The sequence below is a fragment of the Cyprinus carpio genome, chromosome A24 (genome assembly GCF_018340385.1).
Source record: "Cyprinus carpio isolate SPL01 chromosome A24, ASM1834038v1, whole genome shotgun sequence".
In the NCBI taxonomy this organism is placed as follows: Eukaryota; Metazoa; Chordata; class Actinopteri; order Cypriniformes; family Cyprinidae; genus Cyprinus; species Cyprinus carpio.
The window spans coordinates 25,481,909-25,504,408 of record NC_056595.1 but is presented as its reverse complement, the minus strand read 5'-3'; the positions used below and the strand labels follow the sequence as shown (position 1 = coordinate 25,504,408).

Below are 22,500 nucleotides of genomic sequence, written 5' to 3'. Positions count from 1 at the left end.
TTATGAGAATGTGTTCATACTCGCGATCACGTGACCTCAAGCCTCTGCGCTCCCATTGGCCGATGTCACATCACATCATTTGCATAAAGCTGAAGTCTGCTCGACTGTAACATTATGAAAACTGCAGCTGGTTATGCCAGGAATCAGTGTTTCTGCCTTGAGCATCAATAATTACTGCTGTGAGGCCTGATATTATAAAACTGCACTGTTTAGGCCTAAATTTAAGATTTGTGTATTTAATTTGCATATACAGTACAGGTCAAAAGTTTGGAAACATTACTATTTTTTATGTTTTTGAAAGAAGTTTCTTCTGCTCATCAAGCCTGCATTTTTTTGATCAAAAATACAGAAAAAACAGTAATATTGTGAAATATTATTACAATTTAAAATCATTGTTTTTTAAATTTATTATTACTTTAAATTATCATTTATTTCTGTGTTGAGCGCAAAGCTGAATTTTTAGGATCATTCTCACATGATCCTTTAGAAATCATTCTAATATGATGATTCATTATCAAAGTTGGGAAACAGTTCTGCTGCTTAATATTTTTTTCAGAACATGTGATACTTTTTTAGGATACTTTGATGAATAAAAAAGTAAAAAAAAAATAAAAAAATAAAAAAGAAGCTATGTTTTTAAAATATTAATATTTTGTAATAACAATATACACTACTGGTCAGTAATTTTGGGGTCAGTCATTTTAATTTTAAATAAAATCAATACTTTTATTCAGCAAGGATGTGTTAAATTGATAAAAAGTGATAGTAAAGAAAATATATTATTAGAATATATATTATTAGAGATTTTTATTTTTATTTTGAATAAATGCAGTTCTTTTTAACCTTTTATTCATCAAATATATTAGACAGCAGAACTGTTTCCAACGCTCATAATAAATCAGAATATTAGAATGATTTCTAAATGATCATGTGATAGACTGGATGTTACATGTGACACTGAAGGCTGGAGTAATGATGCTGAAAATTCAGCTTTCATCACAGGAATAAATTATTTTTTTTAAAGTTTATTCAAATAGAAAACTATTATTTTAAGTTGTAATAATATTTCACAATGTTACTGTTTTTTTCTGTATTTTTTGATCAAATAAATGTAGGCTTGATGAGCAGAAGAGACTTCTTTCAAAAACATTAAAAATAGTAATGTTTCCAAACTTTTGACCTGTACTGTATATTTTCCATGCATTTGGATTCCACTATTTTAACACAAACTAACAAACTTAATGTGATCCTATTTGTCAGTCATGCATCGATGAAATGGATCAGATTTATGCAAAATGCTTAGAATCAGTATCTGTTCTTCATTATGAAAACAAATACATTAATTCAATTAAAAACATGGTTAATATATGGCTAGCTGTGGAACAAGCAATATTCAATCATAAGATTGAAATAAACTGGACTTATTGATGATAAATATATAAATCTGATCATTGTGTAACACTGAGTTTATTTGCACTATCACAGAGATCTATGAAGTTTATCAGTTTATGATAAAACTGTCTAATTGAAATGCATGGACGTTTTATATGCAATTCAATTCATTTAGGCCTGAATCTGTATATACACAATGCAAGATTCACACAATGTCTCATTACTTGAGAAAAATCAAAACAGGGATGCAAAGGTGGATTCTTTCTTGGAAAGCAATCATGTGGTTTGAACAGGAACAAATAAACCCTGATATGAGCTGCATTCAACAGAAATAACCAAACTCAGGGAATCCCTGAATGAGTTCCTCACCTCCTCGACGGTCCAGTGGGAGACGCGACTGGCCTGAACGCCGGCCACACCGGGCAGAAGCTTACAGTGCTGCTCCCAACACAGCGGCAGATCACGGCTCGGGTGAGCAGACATCGCAGACAAGAAGACGGACTGATGCAGAGCCTGCTGGAGACTGTCCATGTTACGCTCTGAAAACACACACACACACACACACACACAGGTCTGTCACTTACAGCATGCAAACGGGTTTAAAGCAAGAGTCCACCCAGAAAACAAGATCATTTGAAGATCCAGCGTTTGATTGTCACATTTCACTAGCTGCATGAAACTCTCAAACTGATCCCGAATCAGCCGTAACCCTCATAGTTTTGATTAGAAACCCATCTGAAGCTCAAACTGGATCTGAGAATACTGCATTACTGCGAATATGGAGCAGGATTTACTTTGAAAAAAGAAAAAGAAAAAAAAAACCTGTAAATTTTCCAGAAATAAATACAAAGCAGCAGCATGTAACACACAGAGATCAGATTTTCAAGCAGAAAGACCGAAACAGTATTTTCTCATAAACCACATTATTGAATTATTCCAGTTTGTTATTTGCTGGAGATAGAAAAGATGGTTCAAGACTTTAGGACACTTCTCTCTCTCTTTCTTTTTCTTATATTTTTACATTATATATGCATGAAAAATGTATAGAAAAGCAATTATGATATATGTGTGATGGGATCCGACATTTCCAAACAAACAAAAAAAACAAAAAGTGTGATGGTAAAATACACATATAAAGTGCTACTTAAACATGAATAATCATGAATGACAGACTCAACACGGTTTCTACTCAACACGTAAAACACACTAAACCTCTTTTCCCCGTTTCCTTCCTTTCATTTGTCACGTTTTGAAAACCACATGAGCTGTGAGAAGTGGCTGTGGTTGTGTATTTATTTTGTTTATGTGTGGTCTGAGTCTGTGTGTTCATGTGGCGTCTCAGTGTGTAAAGTAAGAATGGTTTCTGTGAGGCTCTGGCGGCTGCTGGTCTTCCCTAGCAGTGTGCATCTTCACCTCATGAATCATCATCTGAGATTTCAATTCAGTTAGTCACAATCAAGTCCAACACGATTCTTAGTCTCAAATGTCATCAACAGCGTTTGGGAAGAGTTATTATGGATTATTGACTATGTATTTGAGTTAAAAGCGTCTTAATGCTGGATGTGTCTCATCTTCTGTCTTCTCCAGATGTTCACTGATGGACTGGAGTGCTGGGTGGATTACTTGTGGATTATTGTGATGTTTTTATCAGCTGTTTGGACTCTCATTCTGACGGCACCCATTCACTGCAGAGCATCCATGATACATTTTCCAAATCTGATTCATATTAAACCTGAAATAATGAAGTAATTGTCAAACATCAGATCTCACTAGGATAAAAACAGACAAATACTGAGGAGCATCATGGGGTGCCGGTGCACAGGACACGGACATCATGAGATCAATGCAAGACACGCACGCACGCACACACACACACACACACACACACGCACACACACACACACACACACACACACACACACACACAGCACAACACAAGCACACGCGCACACACACACACACACACACCACACACGCGCACACACACACTCACACACACACCAGGCACACACACACACACACACACGCACACACACACACCTACGGCGTCAACGATTAAAGTCTCACAAGCTCGCCCATGACCGAGCAGGACGCAAGATCAGCAGCCCAACTGAGAGAGAGAGAGAGGAGAGAGAGAGAGGAGAGAGGAGGAGAGCGATTAGGAGAGCGAGAGAGAGGCGGAGAGGGGAGAGCGAGGAGAGAGAGGAGATGGGGGAGGAGAGAGCGAGAGTAGAGAGAGAGAGGAGCGAGAGAGAGAGCGAGAGGGAGCGAGAGCGCGAGAGGAGAGAGAGAGCGAGAGAGGGAGAGAGAGAGCGGGAGAGTGAGAGAAGAGAGAGCGAGAGGAGGGATAGAGGAAAGAGAGAGAGCGAGAGGAGGAGAGGAGAGAGAGAGAGAGAGCGAGAGAGAGAGAGAGAGAGTAAGGAGCGAGAGAGGGGAGAAAGAGACAGGGGGAGAGGGAGAGCGAGAGAGGAGAAAGAGAGAGAGAGAGGGGGAGAGAGCGAGAGGAGGAAGAGCGAGGAGAGAGGAGAGAGAGAGAGCGGAGAGGAGAGAGAGAGCGGGGAAGAGGAGAAGAGCGAGAGAGAGAGAGGGAGGAGAAGAGAGAGAGAGCGGCGGGAGAGAGAGGAGAAGAAGAGAGAGCGAGAGAGCGCGAGAGAGTGAGAGGAGAGAGGGTGAGAGAGCGAGAGAGAGCGAGAGAGGTGAGAGAGATGGAGCGAGCGGGAGTGAGAGAGAGAGTGTGAGAGAGAGCGAGAGAGAGAGTGAGAGAGAGAGCGAGAGAGAATGAGAGAGCGAGAGCGAGAGGCGGAGAGTGGAGAGAGAGAGAGCGAGCGAAAAAGAGAGAGAGTAGAGCGAGAGGAGAGAGAGAGTGAGAGAGAGAGAGAGAGAGGGAGAGAGCGAGAGAGTGAGAGAGTGCGCGAGCGAGCGAGAGAGAGAGTGAGAGAGAGAGAGAGAGAGAGAGAGAGAGCGAGAGAGAGAGCGAGAGCGAGAGAGAGAGAGAGAGAGGCTCTTCTGAAGCTGCTGGATGTTATTGGTCTGATCTGATGTGTTCTGATGCTCCTGTGAGGAATGACAGAGACTGAGAGTCTGATCAATCAGACCCTGGAGACGTTCACCTTCAGGCGACACCGGAATCTCGTGTGACGCACGCAAGCAGCTTCAGCCGTTCATGAAACGCCAAATCAATCACAGCTCACCAAACCAAGATCACAGACGATCAATCACGGTTTCAGCAGCTACTAAACTCATCTATACTTTGATTTTCAGCAAACCAGAATCTGAAATCAGTCGGACAGACAACAGTCATCTCTCACAGGAATATGATGTTCGACTGTAAATATTGAGGGTCAGAGAAAGATCAGCCGCTGACCATCTGCTCCACACTGAAGATCCAAACCCTGCGGAGATGATGGAGCAGAACCAGGCCAAAACCAGCATCTCAGTGGGACGGTACTGGGCCAAAGAGCTCATCTGAATCATGCACTTCAGTGCGGAGATATATCTCCAGACCAGTGGATCTCAACCACAAGCCTCCGAATGACTGAAAATGATCTCAAATCAAAGCAATTCAAACACTTCTAAAGTGCTTAATAATCTTAACATTTAGTATTTCAATGACACTAAACAGCCTCTAACCGAATCTCAACCCAAACAAGAGTTTTTAAATGTAGGACATCTTTATTCCCCGCAGCCAAACGCCGCACGCTGGAGATCCGGCACGGGGACGGAGAACTTTAGGCCCTGTATACAAATAAAGGTGACTTCAAAACTGAAAATATAAAAATAAAAACTAATTTCAACACTATATGTAGTCTGGATGGATCTGCAGAGAGAAGAAGCTGAAGCTGGTCTGGAGAACGAGCCGACTCACCAAACACCTACACACACACACACACACACACTCAAACACACACACACACACACACACACACACCACACACTTATCTATATACACACACACACACTTACACACACTCAAACACCTACACAAACACACACTTACACTCAAACACCTACACACACACACACTTACACTCAAACACCTACACACACACACACACACACACACACACGCTAACTTACTCGCATACACACACACACTCACTCACACTCGCTCACACACACACTCACACACACACTCAAACACCTACACATACACACACATACACACACACACACACTCGAATACACACTCACACACACACTCGAATACACACTCGAATACACACTCACACACACACACACTCGCACACACACACACTCGAATACACACTCACACACACACACACACTCGAATACACACACACACACTCGAATACACACTCACACACACACTCGAATACACACTCACACACACACACACACTCGAATACACACTCACACACACACACAAACTCACACTCGAATACACACTCACACACACTCGAATAGACACTCACTCACACACACACACACACACACTCGAATACACACTCACACACACACACACACACTCGAATACACACTCTCACACACACTCTCTCATACACACTCACTCACTCACTCACACACACTCACACACTCACACACACACTCGCGCACACACTCGCACACAACACACCTCAAACATACACACTCACTCACTCACTCACACACACACACTCGAATACACACTCACACACACACACACACTCACACACACACACACACACACACACACACACACACACACACACTCGAATACACACTCACACACACACACTCGAATACACACTCACACACACACACACACACACAAACTCACACTCGAATACACACTCACTCACTCACTCACACACACACACACACACACACACTCGAATACACACACACACATACACACACACGACTCGAATACACACTCACACACACACTCGAATACACACTCACACACACCACACACACACACACACTCGAATACACACTCACACACACACTCGACACGTAAAATACACACACACACACACCACACACACACACACACACACACACTCGAATACACACTCACACACACACTCGAATACACACTCACACACACACACACACACACACTCGAATACACACTCACACACACACTCGAATACACACTCACACACACACACACACACACACACACACACACACACACACACACTCGAATACACACTCACACACTCACACACACACACACTCGAATACACACACACACTCACACACACTCGTATACACACTCACACACACACACACACACACACACACAAACTACTACTCGAATACACACTCCTCACACACACACTCACACACTCGAATACACACTCACACACACACACACACACTCGAATACACACTCACACACACACACACAAACTCACACTCGAATACACACTCACACACACTCGAATAGACACTCCTCACACACACACACACACACCACACTCGAATACACACTCACTCACTCACTCACTCACTTACACACTCACACACACACACACACACTCGAATACACACTCTCACACACACTCTCTCATACACACTCACTCACTCACGTCACACACCACACACACACACACACACGCTCACACACACACACACTCGCGCACACAAACACACACACACACTCTCTCTCAAAACACACTCACTCACCTCACACACACACACACACTCGAATACCACACTCACACACACACTCGAATACACACTCACACACACACACACACACACAAACTCACACTCAAACAGACACTCACTCACACACACACACTCAAATACACACTCACTCACTCACACACACACACACTCGAATAGTACACACTCCACACACACACACTCACACACACACACTCACTCACACCACACACACACACACTCGAATACACACACACACACTCACTCACACACACACTCGCACACACACACACACTCGCATACACACACACACACTCACTCACACACACACACACTCGAATACACACACACACACACCACACACACACACACTCGAATACACACACACACACACACCGTCACTCACTCACACACCACACACACACACACACTCACACACTCACCACACACCCACACACACTCACACACCACTCACTCCACTCACAGGACCACACTCGCACACACTCACACTCACACTCACTCTCACTCACTCACACACACACACACAGAGACACACTCACACACACACTCACTCATGCACACACACACACTCTCACACACAATTCTGTTTCCTGCTGACAGTAATGAATATTCTGGTCTGGAGGGCTCTCGCGTCTCCATGGAAACAATCAGAAAAGTATAGCAATCAATGAAGCTGCTGTGAAACACTAGATATCATCTTCTGAAGCGCTGCAGCATCACGACTCAGAACTGGAGTTTCAGAATACAGCTGGACGACAGACAAGATCAAAGCAAAATTCAGCTTCTCTTTTTATTGTTGAGCGCTTCTCCTCACGTGTGTTTAGTGGAGATGTTTTGTACGTTTGGTTCACTAATGTACATTAAAGGTCTTACTCTTAACTTTAGAGTAGAAACATGCATTACCTGTAAAGCTGCTTCGAAATGATAGATATTGTGAAAAGCGCTACACAAACAAACATGCATTGAATTGAACTGAGAGAGACTCAGAGTGCAGTCGCTGTAGATGAAAGATCAGGTGATGATCTGGTGAGTAGATTAAATGAATGAAGCTCTGACGATATGTGTGATTTTGTTTATATTTAAATATAGTATATAAGCTGAGATGAGGTTGTTGATGTTCGATTTGGTGTTGTTCATCCTTGATACGCAGATACTTCGTGGACTGAGAGAGTCTGAAAATAAACAAATATTTGTATTAATATTTGAGATATGTAATGTTTATTCTTAATATCACAGCAAAATACTAAACTAAATTGTCTAAAAGGATAAGTACAGTAAATAATTTTTACAATTCCAACATATAGAAATGAAAAAAATTAATAATAATAATAATAATACATATATATTTTTTTATAATATAATAATATAAAATATTTTTTATTTTATTTATTTATTTATACGTCTTTACCACAGCAAAAACTAATACTAGACCAACAAAATTGTCTAAAAAGAGGAGAAAACAGTCTGTAAATAAATAAACAAACTAATGACAAGCAGCAAGAGAAATAAATACATCAGAACAAAGTAGAATGAACCAAAATAATAATAATAATAATAATAATAATAGAAACACAACAAAAATAAATGAAATAAACAGTATAATTATTTAAAAAATATTAGTTATCTATAAAAAAAAAACTAATTTAAATAAAACACTTAATAGTCTTCATTGTCTTAATTAATTATAGACTGATTATCAGAGAGGAGTGACATCAGATACAATGTTTTTGAACAGATAATCAAACTGAGGATCATTTAATAATTGGTTTTGGGCACCGATTTCTTTCTACTGTATCTCTATTATTAATATTATTATTATTATCACCATCATTATGATCTCTGATATTTCCCTGATCTGTGTTGAGACTCTAAATCTGATCATTCACTCATAATGTAGTAAAGACCGTCTGACTTCAGTTTAAGTGTTTGAAATCCAGCTTTTTACCCCAAATCTGGCACAACAGTCTCAAAGGATGTAAAGAAGACAAATCAAGCTGTAGGAAGAGAATTAAAAGTGCAATGAAGCCTTTAAATGTTCCTGCTGTAGAAACACAGAGGACTGATCTGAAAACCCTCCTGCGGCAACAAACACTCTTCAGGCTCAACATCTATTACAGCTTTAAATGAGACTGATAATGACTTCTGAACACATACACACACACACACACACACACACACACCAGACTCGATGAGAGCCACAGTCTGACTGCAAACGCCCGAGAGCGCGAACACACGAGCATCTCTCGCTCGGAGCGACTCTTTTATCTGTGGATGTTCAGAGGAAGTTAAAAACCTCCCAAACCTTCAGTAATTAAGAGTAAATGAAACATCAGTGATTCTCGGCTGGAAGCGGATTAACAAACTCTCTCTGACGGGCTGAAAACAGCAAACAGACTCATTAAAGCCACAGTTCACCAGAAAATGATTTACTCTCCTTCATGTCTTTCCAAAACCTGCACGAGTGTCTGTCTTGTGTGTGTGTGTGTGTGTGTGTGTGAGAGTGAGTGTGATGTGTGTGTGTGTGTGTGTGTGTGTGAGAGAGAGTGAATGTGAGTGTGTGTGTGTGTGTGTGTATGTGTGAGAGAGTGTGTGTGTGTGTGTTGTGTGTGCGTGTGTTTTGTGTGTAGGTGTGTGTGTGTGTGTGTGTGTGTGTGTGTGTGTCGGTGTGTGTGGTGTGTGTGTGTGTGTGTGTGTGTGTGTGTGTGTGTGTAGGTGTGTGTGGTGTGTGTGTGAGAGAGTGAATGTGAGAGAGTGTGTGTGTGTGTGTGTTTGTGTGCGAGTGCAGAGTGAAGTGAGTGAGTGATGTGTGTGTGTGTGTGTGTGTGTGTGTGTGTGTGTGTGTGTGTGTGTGTGTAGGTGTGTGTGTCTGGCAGGTTCTGCTCTCTGTATGTGAGGCGTGACACTGTTAACGAGGCACAGATCAGCTCCAGTCTAACTGCTCCGGACAGAGCCTCGTTCAGACTCATTAAAGACGCTGTTAAACATGTTATTCACGTTCTTGACAATCCTTATTTCGGTTTAATTACCAGGCTCTCTACAGAGCCTTTACAGTCAAATTAAGACCTTTAACACACTCTATTAACACTGTCGGCCCATACAGAACAAACACATACATGAAACAAATCTTGTATATCAGATTATTTTACGAAATTAGGTCAATTAAAAAAGTTAAAGGTTTAATGTTTTATTCAACATTAGTGCACCCATCACAAAACATCACATTACATTTCTAAAACAAGGCTGACCCAGCGTTCTGATCTCATCTGTGTTTGCTGTGAGTGAGTTGTGCACCTGCTGGGGTGTGTGTGTGTGTGTGTGTGTGTGTTTGTTAGAGTGGGTGAGAGAGTGTGTGTTTGCTGTGAGTGAGTTGTGCACCTGCTGGGGTGTGTGTGTGTGTGTGTGTGTGTTAGAGAGAGTGAGTGAGTGTGTGTTTGCTGTGACTGAGTTGTGCACCTGCTGGGGTGTGTGTGTGTGTGTGTGTGTGTGTGTGTGTGTGTGTGTGTGTGTGTTAGAGAGAGTGAGTGAGTGTGTGTTTGCTGTGAGTGAGTTGTGCACCTGCTGGGGTGTGTGTGTGTGTGTGTGTGTGTGTGTGTGTGTGTGTGGTTAGAGATAGAGTGAGTGAGTGTGTGTTTGCTGTGAGTGAGTTGTGCACCTGCTGGGGGGTGTGTGTGTGTGTGTGTGTGTGTGTGTGTGTGTGTGTGTGTGTTAGAGAGAGTGTGAGAGTGTGAGTGAGTTGTGCACCTGCTGGGGTGTGTGTGTGTGTGTGTGTGTGTGTGTGTGTTAGAGAGAGTGTGAGAGTGTGAGTGAGTTGTGCACCTGCTGGGGAAGCGTCCTCTCTTCTGTCCCGCCGTCAGAGGCTCGTCCTTCAGCTCTCTCTTCACCACCGCAGGCCGGCCGCGCGGACGAGGAGCGCCGTCACACGCCGTCACCACCACCCTGACACACACACACAATCATCTCACGCTAACAGTTAGCATCCTTCACTACAACTATTAAAACACGTTTGTTCAATGAAATAATGCTGATATATAGAAATGAAAACTAGAAATGTTGCTAGGCAACTAACTAAAATAAGTTTAGATTGAAGCACTAAAATAACTAGAAATAAATAAAACTGGAACTGGAAATAAATTAAAAGCTAAAATGGAACTTAATCTAAAACTGAAAGAAAAATAATCTAAACCTAAATAGTAATATTTAAATAATCTAAAACATAAATAAAAAAAGAATATAAAAAAAATACTAAAACTTTAACACAAGATTTTTGTTCATGGAAATAATGCTAAAAATAAAAAGTAAATATTAGATGAAAAACTTAAATTAAATGAAAAATAGAGACTTAAAATAAGTAGCACTGAAACTGCTAACTAAAATTAAACTGAAATAAAAATAAATTTAATCGAAACCTAAAACTACTGACACAAGCCAAACAAAATTGCTTAATATTAAACCAAAACATTAAAAAAATTGTTAAAATAATGCTGAGATATATATATATATATATAGTTGAAAGTTGAAAAACAAAGTAAATTAAAATTAGAAATGTTGCCAAGCAACTAACTAAAATACGTTTAAGTTGAAGCACTAAAATAACTAAATTAAATTAAAAGCTAATATGGAAACTGAAAATAAAAATAATTAAACATTAATATTAACATTTAAATAATCTAAAACTAATAAAAAAATGACAAAATCGTATAACAAAATTACTAAAACTTTAACACAATTAAAATATTTTTAACTGAAATAATGCTGAAAATAAAATGTAATTATTAGATGAAAAACTTAAATTAAAAATAGAGACTTAAAATAATTAGCACTGAAATTGCTGACTAAAATTAAACTGAAATAAAATAAATTTAATCTAAACCTAAAACTAATGACACAAGCAGAGCAAAATTAATAAAAATTAAACTAAAACATTTTTAAATAATTGAAATAAAATAAAATATAAATATTTAGCACTTATATATAATAAATGTAAATGGAAATATAAAAAAGCCAAAGCACATAAAATTACAACAAATTAAATTAATATTAAAATGCAAACTTAAAATCTAAAAATAAACACTAACTCAAAAGGTTAATAAAAGCTAGACTAGTCCATGATTAGGGTTTGAACAGTGAGTGTGTCTGACTAGAGCTGCATGTGTTCGTTCGGCTGGATTCGTCTCTTGGCAGCAGACGCTGTTTGTCACGACTCCAAGCCTCTGAACACATCAGCTCTGAGATTCTCGCCTCTCAAACCTCCTCACAACATTAGCTCCACACGCAGAATTAAACGCCGAGCTGCTGATGCGCTTCATTAAGATGAGGAACACTGGGACTCAGATACTGCAGCTTCTTCTGAACGGATGCCAGACTCACAGACAGAGCAACCCCAGCCCTGATCTCCGTCCGACCCCAGCGTGTGTCCATCCACACACTGAACATTAAATCATGTTTCACGTGCTCAGAACACTCATCAGCGCTGTAGAGAGCGAATGAAACCTCACACAATGCTTGTCGATCCGAATCAAGCCAAATCCATTTTTAGATTCAGAAAGTTTAAACAAACCCTAAACATTAAAATGAATCAGTGTTATGGAGTATAATTAATTACATAACTAACTGAAAGAAGCTTAAGATAAGCCACTTAAATTACTAAATAGAAATAAATAACTAAAATGGAACTAAAACTTAAACTGAAATAAAAATAAATTAAACCTAAAAAAAAAACTTTAATAAAATGAAAAAAAAAAAAAAACATAATAAAATTATTAAACTAAACTAAAACTATTAAAACATTTTTGGCCATCGAAATAATGCTGAAATAAAATAAACTATAAATATTAAATAAAAAACTTAAACTAAATGAAAATTAGAAATATTGCATTGGCAATTAACTGAGATAAGTTAAAGTTATTAAAGCACTAAAATTAATAACTGAAATGGGACTAAAACTGAAACTGAATTAGAAATAAATGTAAAAATTAGAAATGAGTTAAAAAATTTGCCTAAATAAAAATAAATTAGACCTGAACAGTAATATCTAAAAAGAACAATCTATTATATATAAAAAACTAAATTAAAATTAAAAATAAATTTATATGAAAGATATAAAAAAGCTTATAAAAAAACTATAATAGTATATAAATAATATTAAAGTAACATGGCACGTGTGCACGATTAATCGAGCAGAGAGAACAGATTCAGTGTTCATGTTTAATTTGGTCTCACTGATGAGGTTCTCCAAATACAGCGATTGTGTCAAAAATACACGTGATCTGTCCAGTTTTATACAAAAAGTCTGAACTTTTGGTGCACCTGATCAAATATGGTTTCAGCTGATCTTATTCACTGTGTTAAGGGAGCACTGAGCTGCATTGTGGGATACGCTGGTACCTCTCACTGACAAACCTGTTGTCCACATGACTGATGTCCTCCTTCCCATCTTCCTCCTCCTCCTCCTCCTCCTCGTCTGGACACAGACGTTTGGTCTTCTGCACAAAGTGCACAGGGACGAAGGTGATCTGCTTCTCTCCTCCGAGCCGGTCGGGAAGAACCACCTCCTTCTTCATGTTCATGTCAGAATACGGGCAACCGAAGGCACTGGAGAAAGACAGAGAAAGAGAGAGAAGAGAAAGAGAGAGAGGGAGAGGAAAAAGAGGGAAAAAGCGAGAACAGAGGAGATGAAAGAGAGGGAGGAGAAAGGAGAGAGACAGAGAGAGAGAGAGAGAGGAAGAGAGAGAGGAACAGGGAGAGAAGGAACAGAGAAGAGAGCGAACAAAGAGAGAGAGGAGAAGAGAGAGAGATATAGAGAGAGGAGGGAACTTTCACAGCAGCAGCAGCATGAAAATGAGCTCCTGATTTTTTTTTTTTTTGCTTTTTAAATGTTTGTTTTTAAGACAAGACAGACAATCAGTTTTTATAAAATTATATAGAAAATTAAGACCTTCTGCAACATATTAACTACAAAAGAAACATTGAGTCAACCAAGAAGAAACATCTGCAGAAGACAACTAGCAGACAACCAACTGACAGAAGGCTTAAAGGTCCCACAACTACCGAGAGAGAGAGGAAAAGAGGAACTCCGAGTGAGTACACAAAATATCTACAATATCTACAATCAACAATCAACCACCTTTGTTCTGGAGAAAGATTTGCCCAAAAACTGTGATTTAATTAAGCTACAATATAAGGGCTGACTGCAGTAGATATAAACATTCATAAAACAAAACAACAACAACAACCAAACAAACTGCTAGCAACTGTCAGAATATTTGAAAAATGACAGAATCAGTCCCTATAACATACCCATCCAAAGCTACCAATGAGATCCTAAAGAAGAAACATAAAGATCAGCTCCTGAAGGACAGTCCAGAAAACCCTGTACTCAGACCTATACAGGAATGGAGAGGTCAGTAACATCATATTCCACACAGAAGACCCTGAAGCCTGGCACTCAGCAATCAGACATCATTACCCCACAGTAATTAGAAAGGGCATCAGTAATGGATGGAAACTACAGATTAAGGAAGGGGAGGATTCAGATTCAGATGTCATGATAACAGCCAACCTATATAAAAAATGGGACTGTAATGATTCAGGGGAACCTGAAACAATTTGAAAAGGATTTCCTGCAAATTAAAGAAAAAGCTCAACTGAACAAGATCAGCCCTAATACACAAAAGTGTGCAGAAGAGCCCTCGACCTCCAGCCATCAGTCCAGAGACGACAGTGAGGAGATCTCCCTTCTACACAGCATCATCAGTGACATGAAGGAGAAGTTCAGGGAGATGGAGCTGGAGCTGGTGCAGCTGAGAGAGGAGATGCATAGAGTGGTGAAGGAGACTGATCCAACACAGAAAGAAGCGGAGTACAGGAAAGAAATAGAAATGCTTAAGAAAGAAACACAAGAAATGTAAAAAAAAAAAAAACGGGAGAAGAGTACAGCAGTCAGCTGTCTGTAATGAGGGAAGAGATGAGAAAGCTGAGAGAGGACAGAGAGTCCCACATGATACAACGGTCAGCTGTGGAGAAGCAGGCGACACAGAGAGGAGAACAGCAGAGCTCAGAGGAGACTCCTTCTTCAGCGAGCTCAGAGACTCCTCCAGCAGACTCCTACAGTCAATCACAGCCTCACATTATACTCCTCATGGACTCCAATGGCAAGCTTTCATCGATGAAAAGAGACTTTTTTCCCAGAAAAAACGTCCAAAAAATATATGGTGCCCAAACACAGAGAAGGCCCTGGAGCTCTTGTGTGAAGAGCAGCTGGGTTCCCCCAGCCACATCATCATCCACACCGGCACTAACGACCTCCGAGCTCAGCGAGAGAGAGTAGCGACAGCTCTCATTAATGTGACTGAGAAGGCATCCTCCAACTTCCCCAACTCCAAAATCATCCTCTCCCCCCCTGCTATTGCGCTCGGACTTCCCCCAGGACACCATCAGGCATATAAATGCTAGAGTATCCAGAGACTGTGCCCTAAAGCCCAACGTACACCTGGTTCAGCACCCCACACTGAATCTCAGCAGCCTGTACGACCACGTCCACCTCCACAGAAGGGCAGTCCCCATCTTTGCCAAAACCCTGAAGGACATCGCACTCAACCGCAGCTCCAGCACACCGCAGCGACCCTCATGGACACCCCCACAGAGCTACTGCAGGGACACCACCCCCTCCACCACTTCACCTCTGACCGGAGGAAGCCCACAACAGGTTCTGTGTTTCCCCCCCCAGAAAACACCGCATGAACAGGCCTGAAGCCCCCTCACCTTCTCATCCACAGGAACATCAGCAGCCGGCGTGCAGCCGGAGCTACGCTGAAGCAGCCAGCAGATCACTGACCCCCTGCAGCCCCAGCACAGCCCACAGCCAGCCGGCCCCATCACCCTGCAGAGACCTCACCAACATCCAGCACATGCTGACTCTGCTGTGCTCACACCTCATGGGTTAGTGACTCACAACAACAACAAAAAAAAAAAAAAAAAAAAAAAAAAAAAGATTTTTGAGATTGGAAAAAAAAAATTGAGTAAAGAAAATAAAATGTATGTGTGTGTGTGTGTGTGTGTGTGTGTATGTGAAAATGTGTTTTATTTCTACTTATTTTAAATGAGACTCTTAGAAACCTGTTGTTTATTGTTCTTGAAGAAAAAAAAGAAAAAAAAAAAAGTATGGATGTGTATGCATGTATGCAAATTTTTTTTTATTAATTATATATATCAGATTTTAGAAACATCATATTATTTATACTTCTTGAAAAAAAAAAAAAAAACTATATGTATGTGTGTGTATGTATATGTGTATGTATATATATATAATATTAATATGATATCTTTGTATATTTTTCTTTATCTAATTTATACATTTAACTTATTTTATTGGATCATAATATTTAATATATTCTTCTTGATTTGTCAATTCAATATACTGATGTCTGTCTTGTTTTGAAATAACAAATGTGATCATTTAATGAGCTCATATTCCCTGAAAGTCACATGTTGGAATATTCAAGGACTGAGGTCCTCTGTTTTTGGTATCAAGAGCCAACATTCAGAATTTTAAAAAAGAAATTGAGAATTCTGACATTGTAATACTACAGGAAACATGGAATGTTAGAGATTTGTCCACTGGCTGTCCAATTGGATTTAGGGAAATAGTTCTACCATCGACGAAACTAAGAGGGGTGACTCAGGGCAGAGAGTCAGGGGGAATGCTGATATGGTATAGAGCACACCTCATAGACTCAATCACAGCTATACAAATCGGAAAATTTAACATTTGGTTAAAAATCCAAAAAGACATTGTCTCCACAGAGCGTCCCATATTCTTGTGTGCTATATACCTTCCCCCAGCTGAGTCCCCCTATTACAGCGAAGAAACCTTCTCCATCCTGCAGGACGAGATTAGCCATTTCCAGACTAAAGGGAATGTGTTAATGTGTGGCGATCTAAATGCCAGAACTGGAAATGAACCAGACTTTGTCAACACACAGGGAGACAAATATATCACAAACACCAGCCACTCTCTGCCCTCATACCAGCTAAGAAACAATTATGACAAATTAACAAACAAAAGGTGGGAAAAGCCTTCTAGAGCTCTGTCGGTCACTGGGCCTGTACATAGTGAACGGTCGCATACGGGGAGACTCTTTCGGTTGTTACACCTTTAATTCTTTCTTGGGCAACAGTACTGTAGATTACTTCATCACAGACATTGACCCAGTGCATCTCAGAGCATTCACAGTCAGTCCTCAAACACCTCTGTCAGACCACTGTAACATTACACTATATTTAAGACGAACTCATAGCAATGAATCACACAGACAGCCCTCTCACTTACTGAAGCTGCAACCACCCTACAAGTGGACCAATAACAGCACAGAAAATTATCAAAATGCAATAGAAAGTCAAACGATCAAATTATTATTGGAAAAATTTATATTGAACACATATTCACAAAATAAATTAGGAATAAATCTGGCACTTAGTGACATTACCAAAATATTCCACCAATCAGCATCCATGTGCAATTTGAAAAATAAATCTTCAAAAAGGAAACCAAAAAACACCAAAGAAATGTGGTTTGACAGTGAGTGAAAAATATCCGAACAACAGTACGAAATCTTCTCAAATCAAAAACACAGAGATCCTGACAATGAAGAACTCCGCCATCAATATCACGAAGCCCTTCGACTGTACAAACAAACTCTACGAGTAAAAAGGAAGAACACACAGAACAATTATTTCAAGCAATGGAGGAGTCAATAAATACCAGTAACTTCTGGAACAACTGGAACACGCTCTATAGGCCACAACAGGAAGACCTGGTCATTCAAAACGGGAACATTTGGAGGACACACTTTGAAAATCTGTACAAAACAACTGAAACAAATCCTGCTCGAAATGAATTAAAAAACCAAATTAGAAATCCTAAAAGAAAACATTAAAGACAATCAGAACCCCCTGGATTTCCCAATCACAGTGAATGAGCTGACAGACAGACTACATGCACTAAAACCCAACAAGGCATGCGGCATTGATGGAATACTGAACGAAATGATCAAATACACCAATGACCAATTCAGAACCGCAATAATCAAATTATTCAACTTTGTTTTGAGAGTAGGATATTTCCCCGACACCTGGAACCAAGGCCTAATTACACCAATCTTTAAACAAGGAGACAAATATGAGCCAAACAATTACAGAGGCATATGTGTCAATAGCAACCTGGGCAAAATTTTCTGTTCGATTATTAACACAAGATTGCAAAACTTTCTCGAAACCCACAAAATCCTGGACAAAAGTCAAATTGGATTTCTGCCCAAACACAGAACGTCGGACCACATCTACACCCTCCACACTATCATTGATAGACATGTATACCAAAATAAATCCAAAATCTTTGCTTGCTTTATTGACTTTGAGAAGGCTTTCGATTCGATCTGGCACGAAGGACTCTTCCTAAAACTACTGGAAAAAATGGGATTGGAGGGAAAACCTTTGATTTAATCAGCACCATGTATAAAAACAATACATGTGCTGTAAAAATTGGGAAATAAACGAACAAAATTTTCTCCCAACAACGAGGAGTCAGACAAGGTTGCCCACTGAGCCCCACTCTATTTAACATATATATAAACGAATTAGCCAAAACCTTAAATAATTCCACTGCCCCCGGCCAGACCCTGACGGAATCATTAGTTAAATGTCTCCTCTTTGCAGATGATTTAGTCATTCTGTCAAAAACAAAAGAGGGACTAGAGCAGCTCCTCGACGTCGTAGAGACATTCAGTCATACGTGGGCTCTCAAAATTAACCTCGCAAAAACTAAAATAATGATTTTTCAAAATAGATCCAGATGTAGGGAAAATAAATACATCTTTCGAGCAGGAAACCAAGTCCTCCAGCACACCCAGGAATACACATATCTGGGATTTAAAACTGAGTTCAACAGGGAACTTCAATCTGGCTGTGAATGAACTGAAGGCAAAAAGCACTGAGAGTCTTCTACATGATTAAAAATACTATTCGACATGAAATTCCAATTCAAACCTGGCTAAAAATCCTAAAAGCAATAATTGAACCAATTGCTCTGTATGGCAGCGAGATATGGGGACCTCTAAAAACCCAAGATTTCTCTAAATGGGGAAAAAGAGGAAATTGAAACTCTGCATACACAAATTTGTAAAAACATCCTAAAAGTAAACAGAGCAACACCAAACAACTTGTGCAGAGCTGAATTAGGACAATACCCCTTATTGATCAGTATCCAGAAAAGAGCTGTGAAGTTCTACCAGCACCTGAAGCGCAGCGAGCCGAGCTCATACCAGGCTGAAGCCCTGCGGTGTCAGAGAGCAGAACCGGCACCGGAGCGCACTCTCACAGCTGATGCTCAAACTACAGCCAGACCAGCACAGCACCATCTGGCCAAACCAAATTATACAACTACAAAACAAAACTACATCACCTTTTGGAAAGATGCTACTAAATCACAAAAGAAGATGGAACTCTATTTAAAGCTGAAGAGAGTATAAAACCAGCAGAATACCTGAGCTGTGTGAAAGAGCATAAATTGAGGAAGACCCTAAGCAGATACAGACTGAGTGATCACCGTCTGGCTGTAGAGAGAGAGGACGGCACAGGCAGAGATGGCAGCTGAGAGAGCAGAGACTGTGTTCACTGTGCTCTCAGAGAGAGCTGGAGACAGAAGAACACTTCCTCATTCACTGTGGTCACTATCACAGCATTAGATCACACTATTTCACCAGATTCCAACAACTAGAACCACATTTTATGGCATTACCAAAATTCAGAGAAATTAAATCATATTTTGGGAGAAAACTCTATCTCAATCACAACAGCAGCAAAGTATGTAACAGCCTGCCACAAACTACGAGAGTCAGCCAGTGGACAAAACTAAAGTCTGAATGTTGAGACAAATACACACAAGTGTGTTTTTATTTTTATTTGATTTTATTTTAATTAGTTGTTATTTTTATTTATTGATTTATAAATGTATTCATGCATTTGTTTACTGATTGATTTTATTGATTATTTGTTCACTGCCTTTGTAATGGCCAATGCTTTGGCAATACTGTACAAGTCATGCCAATAAAGCTCAATTGAATTGAATTGAATTGAGAGAGCGAGAGAGAGGGGGAGAGGAGAGAGAGACGAGAGAGGGAGAGCTGAGGAGGAGAAAGAGCAGAGAGAGAGAGACAGAGAGAGGAGAGAGCGAGAGAGAGAGAGAGGGAGATAGAGAGAGAGCGAGAGAGAGAGAGAGAGATGGGAGCGCAGAGAGGAGAGAGAGAGAGAGAGAGTGAGGAGAGAGAGAGAGAGAGGAGGAGAGAGAAGAGGAGAGAGGAGAGAGAGGAGAAGAGAGAGAGAGAGAGAGGAGAGAGAGAGAGGAGGAGAGAGAGGGAAGAGAGAGAGAAAGAGAGAGAGAGAGAGAGAGGACAGAGAGAGGAGAGAGAGAGGAGGAGCCCGAAGGAGGAGCGAGGAAAGAGGGAGCGGAAGAGAGAAGAGAGAAGAGAGAGAGAGACAGAGAGAGATGAGCGAGAGAGATATGAGCTGATATTGATCTGATCTCGTTTAAGTCAGCAATAACGAGGAGGAGGATTTTTTTTGGGGCATATTTTCTGATATTTTAGCAAGGCAAAATGCCAATCACACACTGGTGTGCCGGAGCTGTTGCTTTTCCTGATATCAACACTACACACACAGAGTTTATTCAGACCTGTGCATGAAAACAGATGAGAAGCCTACATTTCTGCTGCAGTCCTGCAGTTCATTTCAGCGGCTGAAGCAGAGCTCTGAGAGCTGCATGCAGTTAATTCAACACATTTCAGAGGTGTGCGGCCGTCTCAGTGCAGTTAAACGAGTCTGAGATAACGATTTAACACGTGTAGACCTTTACTGTCCTGCAGCTCCACACATGAACACAGAGACAGCATGTGTGCAGAGAATCCTGAAACATGAACACACAACTGCATGAAGAATGCTACGAGATGAACAGGTTTTAAAAAAGGTTTCTCGTCCAAAGAAGTTCATTTCTAATAAAGCATAACTGATGAAGCTCCTCAGACGAGGCGGTAGAAGATTATGAAGTCGCTTTGATTACGTCGAGTGTTGAATTATGCATCTATTTCAATATGCTTCAGCTGCTGTAGCTCTAGGTTTACAGTAATAATGGTTTCTGCTATGGTCTCATAAAAAACAGATTCTGAACTCATTTCACTCTGGAGGACATTCATTAAAGTCCATGAGCACTGGAACGCTCTGGTATTGTTCACTCGTCCACCGGATCGCTGACGTGACGCCAGCGCTTCTGCTTAAATAGCTGGTTTTTTGTATGCAAATTGATGTAAATGAGGTTTTAATGAAAGCCAGTCCAGTGGCTTTCTAAGCAGAGAGGATTCTGCTGAAGCGTCCTTTCTTCTTCTCTGTCTTGTTTCTGTGTAATCAGACGCGGCTTTCTAAAAAACAGCCGTGTCCGCTCACTAAAAGGATGGGCTTAAATGTGTGGGCTAACTGATTCTCCGGGTGATTACACCATATATAGATTATATATATATTGTTTTCAGAAGCTGAAACTGAAGTGGCATTTAGGAATATTTACTCTACATAAATAATGCTATGAAATAAATTGAATATTGAAATATGATTTGAATGATACCTATGAAACTAAACTGACAGTAGAGGGTGAGTCACTGAATCATTTATTTATTCGAATGATTCATTTGGAAATAAAGTAAGTGTGTAATCACTAATTAATTCAGTAACGAGTCACTGTGTGTTGATCAGAGACGCTCAACAGTTCTGCTGTGCTTGTGATACAAACTACTTTCACTTGTGATATTGAACAAAAACAGACAATACGGTCTCTAATATGTAACAATGTGAGCTTGTTTACTGAACTGTTGTGTAATCGTTGGTGCAGATATTGGGGAGAAACAGCACTGTTCGCTGCTGTGATATTCCTGAACTATATCTTATATAACATGAAGATAAGACAGTGATTTTTGTGCTCACCATCTTATATTTTCAGCTCATTTAACTACATTCTACTAGACTTCATCACACAGTCAAGCTGTGTGTGTGTGTAGTGTTTGTAGGGATGTGTGAGTGTGGTGTTTGTGAGTGACTGGAGTGTGTTTTATGTGTGTGTTGTGCGTGATTGAGTGGGTGTAAGGTGTGCATGAGTGTGTATGTGAGAGAGTGTGTAAGTGTGTGTGTGCGCACTGCAATGTGTGCGAGGAGTGTGTCTGTGTGCGTGAGTGTGTATGTGTTAGTGTGTGTAAGGTAATGCGTGTATTTGTATGCGTGAGTGAGTGTAAGAGTGTGCATGAGTGTGTGCATGAGTGTGTGTGTGAGTGTGTGTGTGTGTGTGTGTGTGTGAGTGTGTGTGTATTGTGTGTATGTGTGTGTAAGTGTGAGTGTGTGTGTATTGTGTGGTGTGAGTGAGTGAGTAAGTGAGTAGTG

At 40.3% G+C, this 22,500-nt stretch overlaps 1 protein-coding gene across 1 annotated transcript in view; it reads right to left on the bottom strand.

Annotated features, from left to right (window-relative positions):
• Positions 1-22,500, bottom strand: part of LOC109055311 (lethal(3)malignant brain tumor-like protein 4) — a 63,106-nt gene that overhangs the window by 5,963 nt on the left and 34,643 nt on the right. Inside the window, exons 13-16 of the mRNA XM_042714853.1 lie at positions 13,429-13,620; positions 10,846-10,965; positions 8,128-8,201; positions 1,762-1,931 (exon numbers count right to left, since the gene is read on the bottom strand). Of these exons, the coding sequence (XP_042570787.1) occupies positions 1,762-1,931; positions 8,128-8,201; positions 10,846-10,965; positions 13,429-13,620 (556 nt within the window). The remainder of the gene's footprint in view (positions 1-1,761; positions 1,932-8,127; positions 8,202-10,845; positions 10,966-13,428; positions 13,621-22,500) is intronic.